At 42.0% G+C, this 22,144-nt stretch overlaps 2 protein-coding genes across 2 annotated transcripts in view; one reads left to right on the top strand and one right to left on the bottom strand.

Moving 5' to 3' along the window:
• Positions 1-875: 875 nt before the first annotated feature.
• The window catches only part of CHMP4B (charged multivesicular body protein 4B), a 63,166-nt gene continuing 41,897 nt past the window's right edge, over positions 876-22,144 (bottom strand). Inside the window, exons 2-5 of the mRNA XM_036902533.2 lie at positions 5,835-6,012; positions 4,032-4,146; positions 2,908-3,034; positions 876-1,733 (exon numbers count right to left, since the gene is read on the bottom strand). Of these exons, the coding sequence (XP_036758428.1) occupies positions 1,669-1,733; positions 2,908-3,034; positions 4,032-4,146; positions 5,835-6,012 (485 nt within the window). The 3' untranslated portion in view covers positions 876-1,668. The remainder of the gene's footprint in view (positions 1,734-2,907; positions 3,035-4,031; positions 4,147-5,834; positions 6,013-22,144) is intronic.
• LOC130683893 (zinc finger protein 639-like) lies at positions 13,120-14,823 on the top strand. The gene has a single exon (XM_057502916.1). It carries the CDS (start codon positions 13,398-13,400, stop codon positions 14,721-14,723), a length of 1,326 nt encoding a protein of 441 aa, XP_057358899.1. The 5' UTR covers positions 13,120-13,397; the 3' UTR covers positions 14,724-14,823.

Raw genomic sequence — 22,144 nt, 5'->3', positions numbered from 1 at the left:
TTCTGAGAATAGTCAGACCCAACCGCCACACAAGTCATTAATTTTCAAACCACATGGTCAAGTCCCAGTCCTAAGTGTGGCAGCCCTGGGAAGAGGAGAAATGCGTGAAGAGAAGGGCATGAGCAGCTTCAGAGATAGGACTTCTAGAACAATTTGGTCCCACCCCAAAGTACCCAGTGAGTGATAGCAGTGTTAATTGTGAACTTGGGTTGCTTTTAATCTTGAGGTTTGGAGATGGGCATTGGAGGGGAGATCCTCTCAATTCTGCCAGTATGCACCCAGAATTAAGGATGAACATGTACAGATCCACTTCTCTGAGGGAGAGAGTCCATAGCATTTATCAGATTCTCTAGAGGGTAAAAGACTAAAGTAGAAAGAATAGAAGAAGCCAAGGCCAAAGTGATATGGTGAGTCACTGCAGGCCACTTATGTCCTAGGTTCTCAGTCACGCCCTGTGGGAAAGGCCATTTTCTTCAGTGAGCCAACATACCAGACTGGCTCCATGTACCAGTGCAATAGATGGGCCTAGTCAGTGGGAGAACTAAGTTTTCCAATCAATGGAGGCTCTGTTGTCCTGTTGGCATTGCCCATGGACACTAACAGAGAACAGGGACAACCCTAGAGCTGCACAAGAACCCACTTACTCCTGAACTATGCCCAGAGGGTCTCCAAGCAAGGCGAAGGCCACAAACCCATGGCCTCCAGAACCTAAACACATTTCTAGTAAGATATGATCTGTTATTTGGTTCAAATTGTTGATATACATCATGTTCAAGTCTTCCATGTTTCCACAGACGCCACTGGACACCATGCTCACACAGAAAGGATCAACTCCCAAAACAAATGGCAGACTGATTGAACACAACAGCAAAGTATGAAAATTAATTGAGATATTTAATAGACAGTGCAAACCATAATTTCATTTGGATATAAATGTATGCACATGTTTCTAATGAATTATCTATCAGTTATCACAAACAGCAACAAGGACCTTAGAGCTATGTTAGAAAAATGTGTAGCTAGAGCTTAACTCTAATAATCTCACTTGCTCTCAAGAGAACACCATCCATCTCAAATCAGTGTCACAAACTACAAAAGACCAGGGGAGTGGGAGTGAAGGGTGGGTCAGAGTGGTAAACACAGGGGCCAGTGCACAGATGATGGACAAAAATACAGCTCTTGAGGAAACCAAAATCAGACGTATTATTACAGCTAAGGACAATGAAAAGCCTATGGCTTTTAAAAAACGACTTTTCTGCCAGTACAAGTCTTACAAAGAGATGTGCGACAAGTCAACTGACTTAAAAAGGACAGAGGCTACATTTTCAGATTATTTCAACTGCAAATGGTCGACCCTTTCCACTGAGGTTCAGCAGTGGAGTTAGCATAGTCCAGAAGCTCAATGTTGGATTTGCAAATACAGTTTATTTTACAGAAATTCAACATTATAAACAGCAGGCACCCCCCCTGCCCCCCCCTCCCCCCATCCCATTGGGTGCAGACCATGCTATGCAGAGTGAGCAGTGATGCAGCCCTACTGCTTTGGAGGAAGATTCAAGAGTGATGGAATCTGCCTACACCACGTCCTGCCTACCCTGCACACACACACACGGCTGCCTACTGTGCAGGCCACCAGAGTCTGTCTGGGCCCAGCTCACACTGGACCAGTTAAATGGATCCAGCCCAGTTCTCCAATTCCTTCATGTCTTCATCTTCCTCTTCCTTCTTCTTGGCTGTATAAAGACAGAAAAGACTGTTTAGGGGGGCTGGTTGCAGTGCTCCCACCCCATTCTGGCTGCGTGCCAAGGGCTGTGTTACACGGTGTCTACAGCCCTGCCCTCACAGCCGACCTCATCAGGCTATCAGCAGACTGCTTTCTGTGCCTAAAAGCTGCAACATAAAACTCCAGATAACCAGTCACATGTCCCAGCACTTCCCCTACACCCCATGAGGGCCAGACAAAACAAGGATTCCATACTGACAGCCTGTCAGGATTCAGGCAAGGCCTCAGTCCCAGAGAGTGTCCATAGTTGGGGAGAGGGGGAAGAACCCCAGGTGTCTTGCTGGACAGTGTTTGCCTCCCCTTTGCCAGAACATGCCCCAGCAGCTGACTCAACTCAAGGAGCCTCCTTGATACGTGGGACCGTGAGGTAACTATAGTCTGATCACACTCTGCTCCCTGGGCTCTCTCTCCCAGCCAAATCAAACTGTTTTACCTTTTCTAGAAGTTGTGTGTAGAATACTTCCACCCAAGGGTGAATAATGAAGGAGGGAAGGGGGAAAAGGAACAGGCAGAAGGAAATTAAAGTTGTAAAGAACCATGTTTCTAAAAAAGCCAAAGCTGTTTCCTTCCCACAGTGGCTGCCTCTGAGGTCCCAGGCTTTAGTAAGTGTGCACAAGCACAGGATACTAGATGGAATAAAACCACTTCTGTAATTAAACTCTCATACCTTCTCCCAGTGCCTAGAATTTTTTCTTGTTTGGTGACACAGAGAAAATCATTCTGGAATAGTGGTTCGCCACTGGGAGTAATCTTCCCTACCTCCTAGGGGACATATGGCAATATATGGAGACATTTTGGTTGTCAAAACTTGGTGGGGGGCTGTTAATGGCATCTAGTGGGTAGAAGTCCCAGGTGCTGCTAAACATCCACAGTGCACAGAACATGCACCCCCACAACTCCCAACCAAAGAATTATTTGACTGTCCATAGTGTGGAGGTTAAAAAACATTGTTTTAGAGAGAAACCAGGAAAGAACAGGTAATAATGTCCCTGGCAGTCACAACAGATCCTACCTGGTTTTCAAACCCAGGCAAACTCAAGACCCAAACTTAGTCCCACTGACCACAAGATCACCCACCACATGGCATCATGGGTGTTTCATGACTCTAGATAAGAAGTACTCACTGGGTTTTGATGGTAGGGATATAGAGGGGACATTTGGTAGAGGGACTGTTTCAGGTCCACTGATTTCCAGCAAATTCTTGTCTAGTTCCTCCTGTTCTAGTTCTTCTAATTCTGCCATGAGTTCATCCTGGTAAAAGGAAACATATCTTGGAAATCCCAGCCTCTGAGGCAGTACCTCTTACCCGATGGCTCAGGGGACACACACACACCTTCTGGGAAGGTCAGAGGGGAGATGAACTCCAAATCCGTACTCTGTGACTCAAACATCAACATATTAAACATGCTTTTACTCATGAACATAACACACTATCAAGCAATTACTGATATCTATGTCTGGTGTCCTGCAAGAGGCGTGAGCATCTTGAGAAAAAGGATTGTACCTTTTCATTCCTATTTCTTTATCTCAGAAATGGGCACACAGAGTAAAAGTTCAAGAATGTTTGCTGAATTGAAATTAACTTGCCTAGTCCATCGATCTCCAGCTTGAAAGCATGAAAGCCCCAGTGCTGGGAGCCAAGAGTAAGAGCTACAGACTGTTTTCTGAGTTACATAGTAGGAATCAGATAGCACACAGAATTAGTTTCAATGAAGAGTCTGGCCTTCAGTGGACTCAAATCTAAGGCAGAATGAAGTTACTTAACAGGGCCTCTTACTGAATTTTAAAAACCTAAGAGATTCAAGGTCACAACTGCTACAGCAGAAATTGTAGGTGGTCAAGTTCCAGATGGATTGCACATGAGTCATATGTAAAAGCTCCTTCCTTGACTTTACCTTTATTTTATATTGGAGTTGTCTGTTCTGCAAACTTCTCCAGGGTCACCTCAGCTTCCCCAACTCTGAGCCCAGGGACCACCACAGAAAGATGCATGATAACTACCTGTTTGAACCAATTACTGACCTGAAGCCTGCTGAAGTTAACTCCACCTGAGCTTCTACCCCAAAGAGTGAAAGCGTCCCTCAAAATCTAGAATTAGGGAGGGTTAATACCATGCTCTGTGTCCAGGTGTCTGGGAGGTGAGAACCAGTAATTTGCAAACCATGTACCCCTGAGCCTTCAGAAACAAATCAAAGGACAGCCCAGGCATCAACTGTAAAGCCTGTGTAATCTGCAGGAAACCACTCACCTCATCAAACTCTTCTCCAAACCCTACAGGTTTTGAAATAGCTGTTGAAATCTCCTCTGCAAGTTCTTGCTGATCAGCAATATCCTGCATTAACTCATCAACTTTATCGATGTCCCTGTAAACAAAATGACAGTCTATGTATAAGTTCTTTGAGTCAGGAGCAGAAATCCTGCTCCACACAATGTGTTTCCCAACCCCATAACCTACAACTACTCCCTGGGAGGAATTACTTTCTCTTTATTGTCTTCTTCCTCCCCTTTAAAATAGAGAATCACAGAATCCAGATGCTGGAAGTGTCCTTACACATGACATAGTCCAACACCCTAAGGAAATAAGGCTTAGCAAAGTTGGGTTGCCACAGTCATGGTCTCTCATGCAAGCTGGTAAATGTGTCAGATGAGACCATGGGACTTCAACTGAGGGGCCAGCAGCTCTTCTTCAAGCTCAACAGCAATTCTGCACAGGGGCAGATGAAATCACACATCATATAATACAGCCATGCCATTTGACAGGCCCTTCCTATCTACTCAAAGCCACGCATGGCTCCTCTACTAGGCTCCAAAGGAAAGCCAAACATGTAGAATTATTTTCTATACACTGTCAATCACATAAACACACAATTAATCAGTATAACAGATACACATATACTTCAAAGCATGCGCAGTATTTACTAAGATGTGCTCTGTGCTAAGCATCCTGGAGAACATAGAAATGAAGCTGAGATGGACCTCATCCAGGAAGCTCAGTCCAATGTACATCCACCCTCGGATAATTCCTCACTTATTGAAAGGCTACTTTTACTGGAACCCCACATTTCTAGAGCAAGGATTAGCAAACTTTCTCTGTAAAGAGCCAAAAAGTAAATATTTTAGAATTAGTGGGCCATACCTATCTCTGTTGAAAATAGTCAACCCTGTTGTATAGCACAAAAGCAGCCATAAACAATATGTAAGTTAATGGGTACAATTGTGTTTCAATAAAATTTTATTTACAACAATAGGTGGCAGGCCCACAGGCTGCATTTTGCCAACCCCTGTTCTACAGCATAGCTAGTACCTAAAAGGAAGTAAAAAAAGAACTCCAAGCACCCTCAAATATATGCTGCCAAGTCCAATCACTAAAACAGATGCAGAATTTTGCTCATGGGATAAGCCCTCATTTGGAGCCTAGTGCTCCAATTACACTTTAATTACAACTGCAACAAGGTCAGTTATCTAATTCCTTATGCCACTGTATATGAGAAGTAGCTACATAAAGGAAGGACTCCTGAGGTCAAGAACACTGTCAATATGATGGCCAAAGCTCTAGAGCAAGAAGGGAAGCAGAAAATTCCATCAAAAGATGTAAGAACAGAAAGAAAGTCCTGGGATGTACAGTGCTTTTCAGGGTCTCTGACATCAGACAGAAGTCATGGGCATTCATTCTAATACTAGTTCTATCCAAGTTCATAATATAACCCAGGGCAAGTCACCTCTGCTCTCTGGGACAGCTTCTCCATCTTGATAATCAGAGGCATGGGTGAGGACTTTCTGAGGACCTTTCCAGCCTGAAACTCTAGGCTCATCACAATAACCCTGAATTACTGAGAAAATACTGTTTGACTCCATGAGATCAGCTTCTGAAGGCAGCAGGGTACATAACCCATTTTAGAAGAATTTCCAAAAAGAATGCAAATTAGACTCAGGTGTTTGAATGGATAAGTCAAGGGGTCTGCCCAAGGGCATGGCCTGGAATCAAGGCATTCCAGGGCCAGCACTGCCCTGGTGCCAAGGTGCCACCCTCCACCAGTGGGTGGTCACGTACATGTTGTCGTGGGCAGCCTTCATGGCCTTGGCAGCATAGCCCATGTTCTTGAGCACCTCGGTGTTGGTGTTGGCATTCTCCAGGGCCTCTCGCTGGAACTCAATGGTTGATAATGTGCCATCGATTTGTGCCAGCTGCTTTTCATACCTCTTCTTGCGCTTCAGTGCCTGCAAGGCTGCTGCATGGGGAGAAAACAGGGCTTCAGAGAACTGGGTAATGTTCTAGAGTTCACTTGAGTTTTCTCTCTAATTGTAATGGATGCACCTTAGTTGTTACTTCTACTGTAACAGAGGGTTAACAATCTCTTCTACACAAGCACATTCAATTTCCTAAGAGGATGGTACAAAATTCACATACTTCAAAATGCAGTCAAGGACACAAAAAAAAGCATGGAGAGACACCTTGACAAATAATGTGCTTTGAGGTCAAACTACCTTAGGTTCAAACCCCAGCTCACAGACTTAGGTGAGCTACTTAGCTTTCCTAGGTTCATTATGAGAAATAAATGAATAATATATAATATATATAAAGTAAACACCTAACAAAACATTAAACAGTAGATGACCAAAACACAGCAGCTCAATTATTATAAAGCAGTATTAAAGTATCATTTTATGCCAACTAAATTATAAAACTAATAGATGACTATGCCAAATACTGGATCAGCTGGGGTTAAATTGCTATCTCACACATAGCAAACAACTACAAATTGTTATAATGCTACTGGAAAGTAACATGACAACACATAGCAACAGCTATAATGACATTCCTGCCCTAACCCAGTAATTTCCTTCTAGAAATGTATTCAACAAAACAAAAAACCCATGTCTGAAGATGGTTACTACAGAATTCTCTATCATAGAAAATATAACACAATTAAAATAAAGACAGAACTCCCTGCGAGGGACAAATCTTGAGTCTGACCATTTGGCAAAGTCAATGTAATCACCTATCTCAGCCTCCTGGTGTGCTAAGGCTGTACAGATAGAGACCATCTTGTTTTCAGGGCCAGTCAGAGCAAGCAGTTACACCAAGGAGAATTTGTGGCAGAGCAGGGGCCAAAACCCCATCTCCCGACTTCAAAATCCAGGCTTCCCTCCCTTACTGTCTCAGCTCTCCTCTTGATACCAAAAAGTATCTTTAGCAACATCTTAGATGAACAATAAAGCCAGGAAGGAGGCTCAGCACAGACTCAAGCAGAAGGAACACATAGGTCAGGGAAGCTGCCCAGCCCTGGCCTTAGCCTGTAGAGTATAAGCTTAACATATGAACATACACATATATGCACCCATGAACACATGCTCCCCCATGTCCCTCAGCTCCAGACCAGAGCCGCCTCCTGCAGACTGTAGGCCACGGTCAACCACCTCCCCCATCTGGCTGTGGTTTCTCCTTATGTCACATGGAGAGGTCCTATGCTCCTTCCACTCATGCTCCCTGTTAGCCTAGGATTGCATCCTGAGAACCATTTGCAGAAAGGAAAATGGCCTTGGCCTGCAGGTAAGCAGTCCATAGTTCCTCCAAAGCAGCAGATAAAACAACCAAGAAAATTCTTCCGACCAAAGAACAAACCAGGCTAAGAAGAAATTGCAAAATTTCTGAAGAACAATGAAATGTCACTCATTAAAAGCTGAAAAGCCATTCAACTTGCTATCTCCTTGATTCAGGTATGGCTAGCCAGAGTGGCTCTATGACTACAGGAAATCCAACCTGCAGTCGCACCCAGGAGTTCCCAAGAACTTACTGAGCAGTTTCACCTTCTACTAGCACCAAGTCATACATGCTACATTAAGTATCTCACAACAGTAATCCTTTAAGATACAGATGACCATCTTTTTTAGCACATGAGGAAAATGAGGTTCAGAACCGGAACCTGTAACATGACCTGAACATGTAACTCAGAACTCAGGTCACCAGGTGTAAGTGGCAAGAGGGGATTAAGGATTAAGGCATGTGTGGAATTCCAAAGGTCATGCCCTGCCATTCTAACCGTTGTACTTTTCACTTACTGAAAAAGGGAGGATCCTGCCTTGGAAGGGTAATCCAGTTCAGCAAGGAGTGTCAAAGGAACACAGAAAAGAGTGCAAATCCAACCAGGTCATTCCTTTGCTTAGAAGCCCTGAACAGCAACATCTGCCCAGAGGACAAAGCCTCCACATGGTTTCATGTGGCCTGCAAGGTCCTGAAAGAGCCAAGGGACTGGAATTCTCACCACAAGACAGGTTCCAGGAGCCCCCAGCATCAGGTCTGAATCCCTTACCATTGACCAAAATGACAGAGGGAAGACATGCTGGGAGAGTCCTGGTATATAAGCGCTAAATGCATGGGGCTGCTTCCTCCTAACTACCTTGGTGCTGTGTTGCCAGACACACCCTAATTAGCAAGTGATTCTCAAGCCTTCTCAGGCCAGTGTCCTACAGATGCCCTTTCCCATTTCTACCTCAGCTGTCCCCATGACCCATGCCATTGCCCAGCCTATAACAACTGGTCTACCAGTCAAGATTCAGTGAGGCATTCTGAGCGCTTGCTGCTTGGTAAGCAAGCAAGGTGGCTGTGGGAGTCGCATCCACATCTTCATTTAATCTTATTGTACCCAGTGGCAGGGATCCCAGATTTATAACAAGGACACTAGGGATCAGAAAGGTAAAGGGCTCATCCAAGTCACCCTGTTATGTTGGGGAGGGGAGGGCTCAATCACTGGTCTGTGTAAACCCTCAGGCCTCTGCTCTTCTCACATAGGCTCACAATGATGGCAAGTGACACTGCGACAGTTATCAAGAATGAACAGTGAGATGACTCATCTGCCTTGCCTTTCAGTGTCCAGAGTATAGTGCAAACCTTGGCTTTATAGTCAGCTACATTCTGATTTTTTAAACCAAATTTATTCTTTCCCTATTTACACCATAGATTCTAAACTTTTCCCCTAATACATTTTCAACTGGAAATGATTCATTGTATGCCAACTTAAGAACTCTCTGATCTCCACCGTACTTTTAAAATCCTCCAAGCAATAAATGATCCAAATGCCAAACATGCCCGGGAGGTAAACAAGAGTGTCCCCATGAATGAAATAATGTTTATATTATTCATCTTTATAGACCAACTTCTAACACAATGATTGGTACACAGTAAGTGCTTAATATTAAACTGAATCTCCAATTTCGTCTATTAAGTTTTTCATATATTCTATGCAGGGTTCTACATGTGGGGTGCACCCGTATTTTACCTCTGACTCAAAAAAGAAATGATAATGTCTCATTGAAACACCAGCTAAAACAATCATTTGGCAGGATTCTTTCCTCCTGTACAAGTCTGCCTTTGCCATAAGGTATGCCCTCTCTGAGACTAGGAAAAGGTCCTAAGCAAACAGCCTGGCCCTGGAGGGCTCCCCGTCCTGCCTGCAGGATTCACACAATCTCTTCCCCTCCACGCAGTGAGCTCTCTAGGATATTGTCTGGCAAGGACACTTGATTCACTTACCTCAATCTAACTCCTGTGTGTATTTCTCAACTCCAAGGAAAGGGTATACAGTTAATTTACCTCCCCATACGTGGTTCATGAGTAAAGTAACCTTGAAATTAAACATGGGGGAGTATTTGGGCTGTAAGAATATGTGTAAACAGAAATACAGCACTTGAACCACTCTGCACCTTACAATAAGTGCTAAAGTGTAACTTTAGTAAAGTGGTAAAGTTTACACAGTCTAAACACAGTGGTGAAGTATAACTTAGGGCAAACTAAATAAGTAGTGTCACTCTTCATGTATATTGTTACACTTAAATTAAAACATCCTCCATCTCAACCTTATTTCTGATCACAGAAATTTACTTCCGTATGTAACTGAAGTTTAAAGGGCCATACCCAATGTTTTACATAAATACATGCTGGCTGTCAAAGTGTCTTGCTTTATTTATACTTCAGATTCCTGGTGGTTGGGTTAAAAAAACATGTACTGTGTTCTCATCACAAGGAAAAAAACTGTAATTATGTGAGGTGATAGATGTTAACTAAACTTACTGTGGTGATCATTTCACAATATACACATATATCAAATCATTATGTTGTATACCTAAAACTAATACAAGGTTGTATGTTAATTGTATCTCAATAAAACTGGAAAAAATGCAAAAATAAAAGAAAAACAAGTCCTGGGTTAACAAGGAGTTCATCTAAACTAAGTAAATATTCCAAGAAGAGGTGTCCAAAGAAACTTACTTTCTGCCAAAGACCCCCCAGTATCATTCATAAACACAATGACTTCAACAACTGAAATCTAACCCAGGCCAAAAGAAGTTATAAGAGGTAGCTTTCCAATGGAAAAAAAGAAATAGTCCTTGGAATCTCCATATTTAATTATGCCTTTTCTAGTTCCAAGAGAGTAATTAGAGCAGCAATTACAGAATCTAATAACCGGCTTTATTGGCTCTGAAAGCTGAAGCAAAAACAACTCCAACTATGTTGAAATAAACATTGGTCTCCAGAGAGTTGCTTCATTAGATACTCTCAAAGCTATTTAAGGAGGAAAAATACAGAAGAGATACCCCAGGAGGCAGAGAGACTAGTCGAAAAGACAATTCACCTGGAATTGGAATCTCCTTCTACAAGGCATCTGTTAGTGACTGTACAGAAAGCATTTTCAGAGAACACATAAATTCAGTACAATTAGATAGGACATTCTTTTCTCCTAGACAAAGGCAGAATTGATTCTCTTTGAAGAGTTGCTGAGGGGGGCAAGTCTGGCAGTCTTGATCTGGGGGCATTCAGCAAAGAGGTCATTAGCCCAGGGCATCTCAACAGATGCTAAGAAGTCATAACTGTACAGAGAGATTCAGGCATTGGGAGAAGGTGGGTCCAGTAATAGCCTCTCACTCAAAGAAAGATGGTGTACAGAGTCCTTTTGAAAACTCAAGATTCTATAACTAGATTCATCTAGCAGAAGGTACAGGGCTGCGAGGAAAGGGGGAGAGTATCGCTTCTTTCCCACTCTCAGCATGAACTACATACATAGCAAACACAAACACACTCCAGAGAACACTTAAACACAAATGTAACACTAAGAATTCTGAAGAACCCTCACAGCCTGGTCACATAGGGCTACTGGCAGGCAGGGAGTTGACTGAAGCTGAGGAAGCCCTGCTTTCCCTGCCTCCAGCATTCATTTAGAGGCTCCCTGCTCATCACACTCAATAAACCTCAGATGTTCAGGTACCCTCAAGCCAGGAGAACCATACCTGGCCCTCAAACCACTAGTTGCTTTGCTGAGGTCACCTGTCATCTGCGCTGTGTACATGGGCAAGAAAAGACCCAAAGTCAAAACAACAAAGTTAACCACCAAGGTCAAAGAAGCCCATCCTCCTGTAGGGACGGTTATTAGTAAGCATCCCTGCACCACATGGCATCGCATGTCCCGCCAAACCCTGATCAAGTAAGAGTTACAATTCTGGCATCAAAGCAGAGGAGGCCTGAAGGACTCTCGGACTTAAGTTCAATCTGTCTCATTAAATAAGTGAGAAAAAAGAATGCTCAGAAAAGGTGATACACTCTGCCAGGATCTGCAGGGAGTTAGAGGGAGAATCAGGACTAAAAGCCTGGTCTGCAGCCCCAGGCTCTTTCCACCACCTCAACTTTGTTATGTCCAAATTAAATTACTATAAATAAACCAGCAGTTCCCCTGCCATAAGGAAAACAGTCTCCTAATGCTCTTTCATCCAATTTCCAAACTCTGCCCTTTGCAAACCCCATTTAAAAGCTCATGCTGACAGCTCAAAGAACTGGAAAGCTACCCAATATGCTCTCCTAAGTCCCCAGTTAGAAGAAAAAGAGAGAAGAATGGAAAAGAGGTGCTAATCTGACTGGTTCCAGATTACTTTCCCCAAATGGGTGCCATTGATCCTGCCTACAGTTTCAGAAGACAGGGACAGGGCTGGGCTCTCATTTCTCTACCTTATGTAAAGGTAACAGGAACAGCATGGAGAAACTAGACATACAAAAAGGCCTCAGAAACCAAAATGCACCTTTTAAGCCCAGAGATAGGCTGTTTTGTGTCTACTGTCAGTGTCCCAGGCTCACCTGCAGAAAAGAGGGCCTCATCCTGCAAAAGCCTTGGGATGCTGTCCAACACTGCTCTATTCATTCCCACAGTTTAAGAGTTCAGGCTAGAGGTGCATACAGCAGCCTTCTTCTCTGTGGTATCTTTCCCTGTTCTCCTAATTTGCTCTTCATGGCGTGGAGCTAATGCACTCCATTTAGAGATGATAAAGTAAGTGTACAGGACTAGGAAAGCAGACTCTGCAACCCTGATGATTTCACCAGCAAACACACAGGATGTACAGCACTCGTTGCAAGGGAAAATTCTAGAGAGAAAGTCCCTTACCTGTTTAAGGGGGCACAAAAATAAAGGAAATATGCTTCCGATTAACAATCTAATAGGATATCAAAATGCTCCAAAATCACTTAAAATTATGTTCTGTAAAAGGCAGGTAAAAGCATAAGACACCTTCCAACAAGCTTAGGAGATGCTGGGTCACATCAAGTTACTGTGGTCATTTAGGGAGTCTAGCTGTCCAGTTGCAAGTTTAAGCTCCACTAGCAAGCAAACCCTAAGCGAATGACTTAATCTCACTAATTGTCAGATAATGATAATACCCACCTCACAGAGTTATTGTGAGGATTAAAATGAGATGTATGTGATGCTCCTGGCACAGGGCCAGACATGCCTGCATGTTCAGTAAATGTTGGTCACTGATATTAACTACAGGACTTCTTCAAAGACCATTTTAACAGAAAAAGAACCCCTGCCACCATCACCAACACCCCTGCTAAAAAAAAAACAAAACCAATAAAGTTGGGAAAAAACTATTTAAAAACCATCTTGATTACTTTGCCAACACAAGCTTCACCATCTTTGGCCCTGGTTGATGTGTACCAGAACTGTGGTGCAGAGGAAATAGCGTAAGTCTTGATGTCAGAATCCTGGCTCTGATCCTGGCCTGGGGTAAGTTATTTCATCTCCTTATCAAATGGGAAATGGAAGTGATATCACTACCCCAAAGATGAATGAGAAAGATAATCTCTGGAATACTCAAAAAATGTAAGCATTTTCTCTTGCCCATTTCTTTCCCCTTCTGCCTCTTTCTCCTTGCCTGTGTCCGACATTCTTTTCGGGGATCTCCGTGTCTTCCTCTGTCATGCTCCTCCCCCTAGCCCAAGAAAGAGTACACAGCTGTGGCACAGTGAAGAAAAATATAATATAGATCGCCTTCCCGCCTGTCGGCGGGCGCCAGGGTGTGCGGCGCAGGCGCGGACGGCGGCGCAAAAAATGTGTACTTCAGCAAAGAGCGACACTACGTTGGACGCATAGTGGGTTCCAGTTCATTCTCTCCTCCAACAGTTTTGGGTTTCACTTAACATCTGGAAGGCATTTTTTACCATCTGTGAAAACTTCCCTATAATTCATTTTTCCTCACTCCAGTATTAAGAATTATACCAAATTCCTCTGGAATAAGCAGAATTGCAGATGGATTCAGTGGAATTTTTTCTGACCATTGTTACAGTGTTTGTTCTATGAGACAACCAGATTTAAAGTATTTTGACAACAAAGATGATGATTCTGATACAGAAACATCAAATGACCTGCCAAAATTTACGGATGGAATCAAGGCCCGAAACAGAAATCAGAACTACCTGGTTCCCAGTCCTGTGCTTAGAATCCTAGAGCACTCTGCATTTTCTACAGAAAAATCTGCTGATATTGAAATTTGTGATGAAGAGTGTGATTCACTTGAATCAGTCAACCAGCAAACTCAGGAGGAGAGTCCTATAGAAGTCCACACTGCTGAAGATGTTCCAATTGCTGCAGAAGTGCATGCCATTTCTGAAGATTATGATATAGAGACAGAAAACAATTCTTCTGAAAGTCTCCAAGACCAAATTGATGAGAATCCACCAGCTAAACTTTGCAAAATTCTTGACAAGAACCAAGCTTTGAATGTGACTACCCAGCAGAAATGGCCTTTACTGAGAGCTAATAGTAGTGGCCTCTATAAATGTGAACTCTATGAGTTCAACAGCAAGTATTTTTCTGATTTAAAGCAGCATATGATCCTGAAGCATAAGCGAACTGATTCAAATGTGTGTCGAGTATGCAAGGAAACTTTCTCTACCAACATGCTTCTAATCGAACATGCCAAATTGCATGAAGAGGATCCCTACATTTGTAAATACTGCGACTATAAGACAGTAATTTTTGAGAATCTCAGCCAGCACATTGCAGACACTCATTTTAGTGATCACCTTTATTGGTGTGAACAGTGTGATGTACAGTTCTCCTCAAGCAGTGAACTCTACCTACATTTCCAGGAACACAGCTGTGATGAACAGTACTTGTGTCAGTTCTGTGAACATGAAACAAATGATCCAGAAGACTTGCATAGCCATGTGGTAAATGAACATGCATGTAAATTAATAGAATTAAGTGATAAGTATAACAATGGAGAACATGGACAGTACAGTCTCTTAAGCAAAATTACATTTGACAAATGTAAAAATTTCTTTGTATGTCAAGTATGTGGTTTTCGGAGTAGACTTCATACAAATGTTAACAGGCATGTTGCTATTGAACATACTAAGATTTTTCCTCATGTTTGTGATGACTGTTGCAAAGGTTTTTCAAGTATGCTAGAATATTGCAAACATTTAAATTCACATTTATCTGAAGGGATTTACTTATGCCAGTACTGTGAATATTCAACAGGACAGATTGAAGATCTTAAAATTCATCTAGATTTCAAACATTCAGCTGACTTACCTCATAAATGCAATGACTGCTTGATGAGGTTTGGAAATGAAAGGGAATTAATAAGTCATCTTCCAGTCCATGAGACAACTTGATTATTCTCTTTAAATGACATAATGTAAAGTAATAAATTTAACTTTTTTTGGAGATGTTAAAATTGATGATTTTAAGCACAACTTACGGGAATTGCCTTTAACAAGATTTTTCAAATTGTCAAAAAAAAAAAAAAAAAAAAGAAAAATATAATATATAACAGCAGCTAACATTTACAAGGGGCTTCTTGGGTGCCAGGCACCATGACCAGTCCTTTACATGCTCACTGGCTCCTCCCAACAACCTTAGAAGATTAAGTACTGTTATTACTCCATTTGACAGATCAGAAAATTGAGCCTCAAAGAACTTATCACCTGCCTAAGTCATATGGTTAGGCAGTGGCAGGCCTAGGATCAATGCCAGGTTGCCTATTTTCAAAAGGCGTGCTTTTACTTCTCAGAGGAACACCTACTCTGCACCAAGCTAGCAGCTGACCTGGTTCTGCCCAAGCCTGGGGATCTGAGAGCCTCCTGTTCTCCCCACCCAGCAGAATCCACAAGCTAGCCATCTGGCACCAAGGGCATCCGGAGGCAGCTCAGTCTGCCCAGAAACTCTCCACTAATTGGTAATCCATTAGAGTAGGTAGTAAAAGCTTCTAACTGAAGAAAAAAAATTTTTTTCCACTGGACTTTAAATTGGTTAAAAGTACATGTGATAAAATCCAACTATTTTATCAGCCCCTCTTCATTTAGATGGACAATTCTACATAGTTAGAGGAGTTTGTAGTGAGTCTTTTTTCTCTATTTTAAAGAATAAATGTCTTCTCCCCTCATGGCTGTCCTATGTCTTCCCTAGACCACAAGCTCCTCAAGGGTGGAACTTACACTTCTGTGCCCCTAACAGCACTGAGATAGAAGAAGGGAGGGAGCACCCCATAGAGTACAACTCTGCCTTGTGGTTTCTTCTGAGACCAGTAGGCTCTGTGGCCTTCCATCCTTTCACCCCACAATAGCCTTTAGATCTCTTCCCAAGACATAAAACAACCTTCCCTCTGTATTTGAGAAGACCCAGGGACTACAGCTCAAGAACTCAGCAGAGTTTCTCAAACTTTTTTCACTTGCCCACTTTTTTATTTTCTGTGTTAACTCCCAGGGGGGTGCCTGGAACTTTAAAACCAAAGGGTTCAGGGCTTAAGTGATAGTGAGTCTGGGACCTCCTCTGTGACTACATCTGGAGGGATGTAACAGAGACCCAGAGTAAGCAGCTAATTGTTCCAGAGTGGGCCAGGAGAAGTGGTCTAGACCATAAGGAGGAAGAGAAAATGGCCAAGGGGAATCAGGCCCACCCAGGGAACAGTGCAAAAGGCCTGTGTAACCACCTCCTCCTGTTCCTGAAAGGGCAGCTGATGGATTCCCACTGGTCTGCTGAAGCTGGGTTCAATTCGGGCCAGGAAGAGACAGTATTTCACTTTCCAGAGACAGCAGGCATCCAAGGGAGTAGCTCTTGGTGATAACTTAGGGCCAGAGAAGGGAACTAGGATCCCAGGAAGGAAAGTGACCTGCCCTTGGTTATTGAGGCCCCAGTCAATAACCTGTGCCTGTGCTTTGGGATCTAAGGCAAGATTCTTTCCTGTATGCCAGCCAGGTCACAGAATTTCTTTTAACAGCTATCAGAGGCTGAAACTGAGTACCCATGAAACCCACAGGTATGTTTAGTTGTCCCTTATCTTAATATATAAATTTGAATGTTACATATTTCACATAAAAATCCAGGTTTTTGGCTTCCTTTTGATAATGTGGATTATCTGGCAACACTGAGCCCACATTGCTGTCTCGTAACAATTCAGTGGAGTTTAGTAGTAGCCATCATTTTAGAAGGGACACATACTCTCTAGTTCACTTCAGTGCCCACACTACCACCATCACACACCTGGCCACGTTACTTATTTACATGCCCTGACTGCCCTGTAACACCTGACATTAATCTTACATCTGGAAAAAAAATTGTTAGCAGTACCTGGGACAATCCCTTGCCTTCAGGCAATTAAGGTTATTCCCAGTTTAAAGAGACAACTGAAGTCACAAAGGTTCAACTTGCTCTAGGTGCCCTGTCCCCTGGGACAGTGCTGCTTCCACTACCCTGGGGGAGACCTGTGACTACCCAGAATCTGCAACATGGGTCCTGTGATCCTGGATCTGGCTTCTAGATCTAAATCTGTCATGACCAAAGTACGCCACTGAGCAAGAACCCTCACTTTTTAGAGCTTGAACTCCTCATCAAGGACATAGGATGGATTAGATGCTTCCTCTAAGGTCTTCCTTCAGCTCTAATATATGAACCTATATAGTTCTGAGATTTCCAGAAATTGATTAGGAGAAACACAAAAAGGCTTTTTCTGATTGACCCTGTGTGATCTTGAAAATGTAATTTAATATTGATACGCTTTATTTCCTGAGTATTTCACATAATCAAGTCTTTCCTGTCCAATGAAATTAGCAGTATCTTTTTTAACTGGTTTCACAAACTGAATCAGAAAAATCAGAGACTCCCTCTAGCCTCTGAACTCAGCTGCTCCACCTAGGTGGAGAAAGACAGCACTTAGATCCAACGTTAGCCACAAACATCATTCACAAATGTCGTTCAGGGAGATGTGACTACCATTAGAATGTAAACCCAGATGTCCTCATTCTCCATTTCCTTACAGGCTCTGCTGACCTCTTCTGAAATTCCTCTCTTCTGCCAGCCTCAAGGCATTCCCTAGCCTGGCCTCCCAACCCCCACAATCATTTCTTCTTGAGCTTTTTTCCTGGATCCTTTCCCTCCTCTTCTCAATTCCTAATGGTTGGATGGAGCTCAAACCTTGATCCAGGGTCCTTTCTCTCATACTACCCTGAGCTAAAACCACTTCAGAGGCTTGTATTTTATCCCTTCATTTAATGCTCACAACAGATGAGGAGATTTAAGGCTGGAGAGATCAAGTAACTTGCTAACCTCTCAAAGCTTGTGAAAAACAGGCAGAGTCAGAATTCAGATCCACACTCCTGCTTCTAGGCAAGATAAATTGGAAGCGACTAGATTTATCCTTCCATCTGAGAGAAATGAAATGACCATTTTCAAGCCACTGGACATTGGGCAAAAAATTTTTCTGAATTGAGGATCGAAGCCTAATTTGGCTACCCAGAAAACGAATTAAGATACGGTATGAAGAAGAACTTCCAACATCAACATTCTCTGGAAGAGTCATTCCAGAAGATGATCATCAAAAAACTTCAACAAAGATCCTGGTGCTGTTGCAGTTGTAGCTGCACTCATCCCACCGGTTCCTGGACATGCCATTGGAATGAAGAAGAAGATATCTAAGCTGGCCTGTGCATACAGTAAAACAACAAATTTGACTGGATCTATACTGTCAGAACTCAACCAAGAATTAGGAGAAGTGCAAGTAACAGCGCTCCAAAATCTTGCAACTATAGACTATCTACTGTTAAAAGAACATATGGGATGTGAACAGTTCCCAGGAATGTGTTGTTTTAATTTGTCTGATTTTTCTCAAAATATTCAAATTCAGTTAGACAATATCCATCATATCATTGATAAGTTTTCACAAATGCCTAGGGTGCCTAACTGGTTTTCTTGGTTTCACTGGATATGACTGGTAAATGTAGGTCTGCTTTGGTTATGTAGCTGTATTCCTATTATGTCCATGTGTGCACGCAATTTAATTAGTAATTTAAAACCTATACACGCTTACGTTACACTACAAGAAGATATGTCAAAGAAATAATCAATCTTCCCATGTTTTCTTCCATCTGCTACTTCTATAGCTTCTCTTCTTCCTTCATAATTACAACCCCTAAGTAGAATTCGTGCCTCATACTGAAATTACCGAGTATCCTAATTCTTCCAAGTGGTAAAGATACCTCAAGACAAATGCCGGGCATAGAAGCCACAGGGCATAAATATGCAAAAAAGTAAAAAGCTAACCTTTTCAAACAATATTGCTTCTCTCTCACTTGCCAACTTTACATTTCCCTGTATGGCCCCGGAAGATGACTGGTTAGCCAGAGACGGGTAAGATTCCTCAAGGGAGGAACAACCTAAGACAGGCACAGTCGCAGGGGGGCCATCAGGTGAGAAACTGGGGATCAACAGAGGTGAGGCTTAGAACCTCACCCCCCCTGTTTTGAGAGAAATCTTCTGCATCCATGGATGTTTTGTTGCCCTTGTCAAGCTTGGATTAATACTTAGTCTATAGGCACACACCTGATCATCTACATTTGCCCTCTTACAGCACTAAACTATGTTTTCTACCTTTATCTTGCATCTACCTACCATTCAGCATTTTATTAAAAATAATAAAAAATAATAATAATAATAATAAGGGAGAAATGTGGGATTCACATATAAAGCAAGTATAAAAATCAAACGAATAATCATAATTGACCTGATGGCTTATAGTTCATGATGCGTGATCAAAACCGGAAGTTTCTGTGATGACTGCCCTTGCACTGTTCACCATGTAAGAACTTATTCACTAAGTAAGAACTTGTTCACCATGTAAAAACTTGTTTGTTATGCTTCAGAAGATTGGAGACTGTTGAGAATTAGGCATGGGGTTGATTAATGATTGTGCATTGAGTCCCCTATACAGAATTTTATTGATGTTAACAACCATATGATCAATAAATATGAGAGATGTCCTCTCAAAAAATAAATAAATAGATAGATAGATAAAATTTTTTCTGAGCAATGGGAAATAAATAAGGTGAGCCCTACAATTGCTCAAGTTTACTGTTTTCAGAGACTCCAGGCCTTAGTGCAAGGAGAGATAACCAGGGCAGAGCCTAGCAGACTTCCCTGAGTTGATGAGATAGAGCTGAGAGTCTGGAGAGACCAAATCAGCTAGAGATCACAGGACAAAGTATGAGAAAGAAGAGAACTGGTGGGGGAGAACGAACTCTGGAGATCTGCAGAAGTCCCCCTCAAGCATTTAGGAAAATGCTGATGAGTGCAAGTGCGTGAAGAAACTACTTGGGGACAAGGAAAGAACTGCTTGAGAGGACTGGAGAGAACAGTACCAAGTCTTCATATGGGGCTAATTATAGTGCCTGCTCTTCGGCCATATTGGAAGACCTCACAATTCCCAGGGCTCTGGGTACAGAAGGGTCTTGACTCAGTAGTAGGGAATACCTAGCCCTAAATGAGATAAATATTGCTCTGTGGCCAGCAACATTCTAATACCAAAACCAGGCAAAGACCCCACAAAAAAAGAAAATTACAGACCGATATCCCTGATGAACATAGATGCAAAAATACTCAACAAAATATTAGCAAACTAAATTTAAAAATACATCAAAAAGATCATCCATCATGATCAAGTAGGATTTATGCCAGGGATGCATGGATGGTACAACATTGGAAAATCCATCAACATCATCCACTACATCAACAAAAAGAAGGACAAAAACAACATGATCTTCTCCATAGATGCTGAAAAAGCATTTGACAAAATTCAACATCCATTCATGATAAAAACTCTCAGCAAAATGGGTAAAGAGGGCAAGTACCTCAACATAATAAAGGCCATATATGACAAACCCACAGCCAACATTATACTTAACCATGAGAAGTTGAAAGCTTTTCCTCTAAGATCAGGAACAAGACAAGGATGCCCTCTCCCCACTATTCAACATAGTTATGGAGGTCCTAGCCATGGCAATCAGACAACACAAAGAAATAAAAGGCATCCAGATTGGCAAGGAAGAAGTCAAACTGTCCCTGTTTGCAGATGACATGATACTGTACATAAAACATCCTAAAGAATACACTCCAAAACTACTAGAGCTAACATCTGAATTCAGCAAAGTTGTGGGGTACAAAATTAATACACAGAAATCTGTTGCATTCCTATACACTAATGATGAAGTAGCAGAAAGAGAAATCAGGAAAACAATTCCATTCACAATTGCATCAAAAAGAATAAAATACCTAGGAATAAACCTAACCAAGGAAGTGAAAGACCTATACCCTGAAAACTACAAGACACTCTTAAGACAGATTAAAGAAGATACCAATATATGGAAACGCATCCCGTGCTCATGGATAGGAAGAATTAACATTGTCAAAATGGCCATCCTGCCTAAAGCAATCTATAGATTCAATGCAATTCCTATCAAAATACCAACAGCATTCTTCAATGAACTAGAGAAAATTGTTCTAAAATTCATATGGAACCAAAAAAGACCTTGAATAGCCAAAGCAATTCTGAGAAGGAAGAATAAGGAAGCTGGGGCATTACGCTCCCCAACATCAAGCTCTACTACAAAGCCACAGTAATCAAGATAATTTGGTACTGGTATAAGAACAGACCCATAGACCAATGGAACAGACTAGAGAGCCCTGATATAAACCCAACCATATATGGTCAATTAATATATGATAAAGGAGCCATGGATATACAATGAGGAAATGACAGCCTCTTCAACAGCTGGTGTTGGCAAAACTGGACAGCTACATGCAAGAGAATGAAACTGGATTATTGTTTAACCCCATACACAAAAGTAAACTCGAAATAGATCAAAGACTTGAATGTAAGTCATGAAACTGTGAAACTCTTTTAAGACAACAGAAGCAAACATCTCCTGAATATAAGCATGAGCAACTTCTTCCTGAATGCATCTCCTTGAGAAAGGGAAACAAAAGCAAAAATCAACTCATGGGACTACATCAAACTAAAAAGTTTCTGTACAGCAAAGGACACCATCAACAGAACAAAAAGGCATCCTACAGTATGGGAGAATATATTTGTAAATGACATATCCGACAAGGGTTTAACATCCAAAATATATAAAGAACCTACACACCTCAACACCCAAAAAGCAAATAACCCAATTAAAAAATAGGCAGAGGATATGAAGAGACAGTTCTCCAAAGAAGAAATTCAGATGGCCAACAGACACATGAAAAGATGCTCATCATCACTAATCATCAGGGGAATACAAATTAAAACCATAATGAGATATCACCTCACACCAATAAGGATGGCCAGCATTGAAAAGACTAAGAACAACAAATGCTGGCGAGGATGCGGAGAAAGGGGAACCCTCCTACACTGCTGGTGGGAATGTAAGCTAGTTCAACCATTGAGGAAAGCAATATGGAGGTTCCACAAAAAACTAAAAATAGAAATACCATTTGACCTGGGAATCCCACTCCTTGGAATTTACCCAAAGAATACAACTTCTCAGATTCAAAAAGACATATGCACCCCTATGTTTATCACAGCACTTTTTACAACAGCCAAGATATGGAAGCAACCTAAGTGTCCGTCAGTAGATGAATGGATAAAGTAGATGTGGTATATATACACAATGGAATACTATTCAGCCATAAGTAAGAAACAAATTCTACCACTTGCAACAACATGGATGGAGCTGGAGGACATCATGCTCAGTGAAATAAGCCAGGTGGAGAAAGACAAATG

Source organism: Manis pentadactyla, chromosome 5 (assembly GCF_030020395.1).
Source record: "Manis pentadactyla isolate mManPen7 chromosome 5, mManPen7.hap1, whole genome shotgun sequence".
Lineage (NCBI taxonomy): Eukaryota > Metazoa > Chordata > Mammalia > Pholidota > Manidae > Manis > Manis pentadactyla.
This window is presented reverse-complemented; position numbering and strand designations above follow the sequence as displayed.

Coding starts and splice junctions, on each gene's coding strand:
- LOC130683893 (XM_057502916.1), top strand. CDS start 13,398: ATGAGACAACCAGATTTAAAGTATTTTGACAACAAAGATGATGATTCT.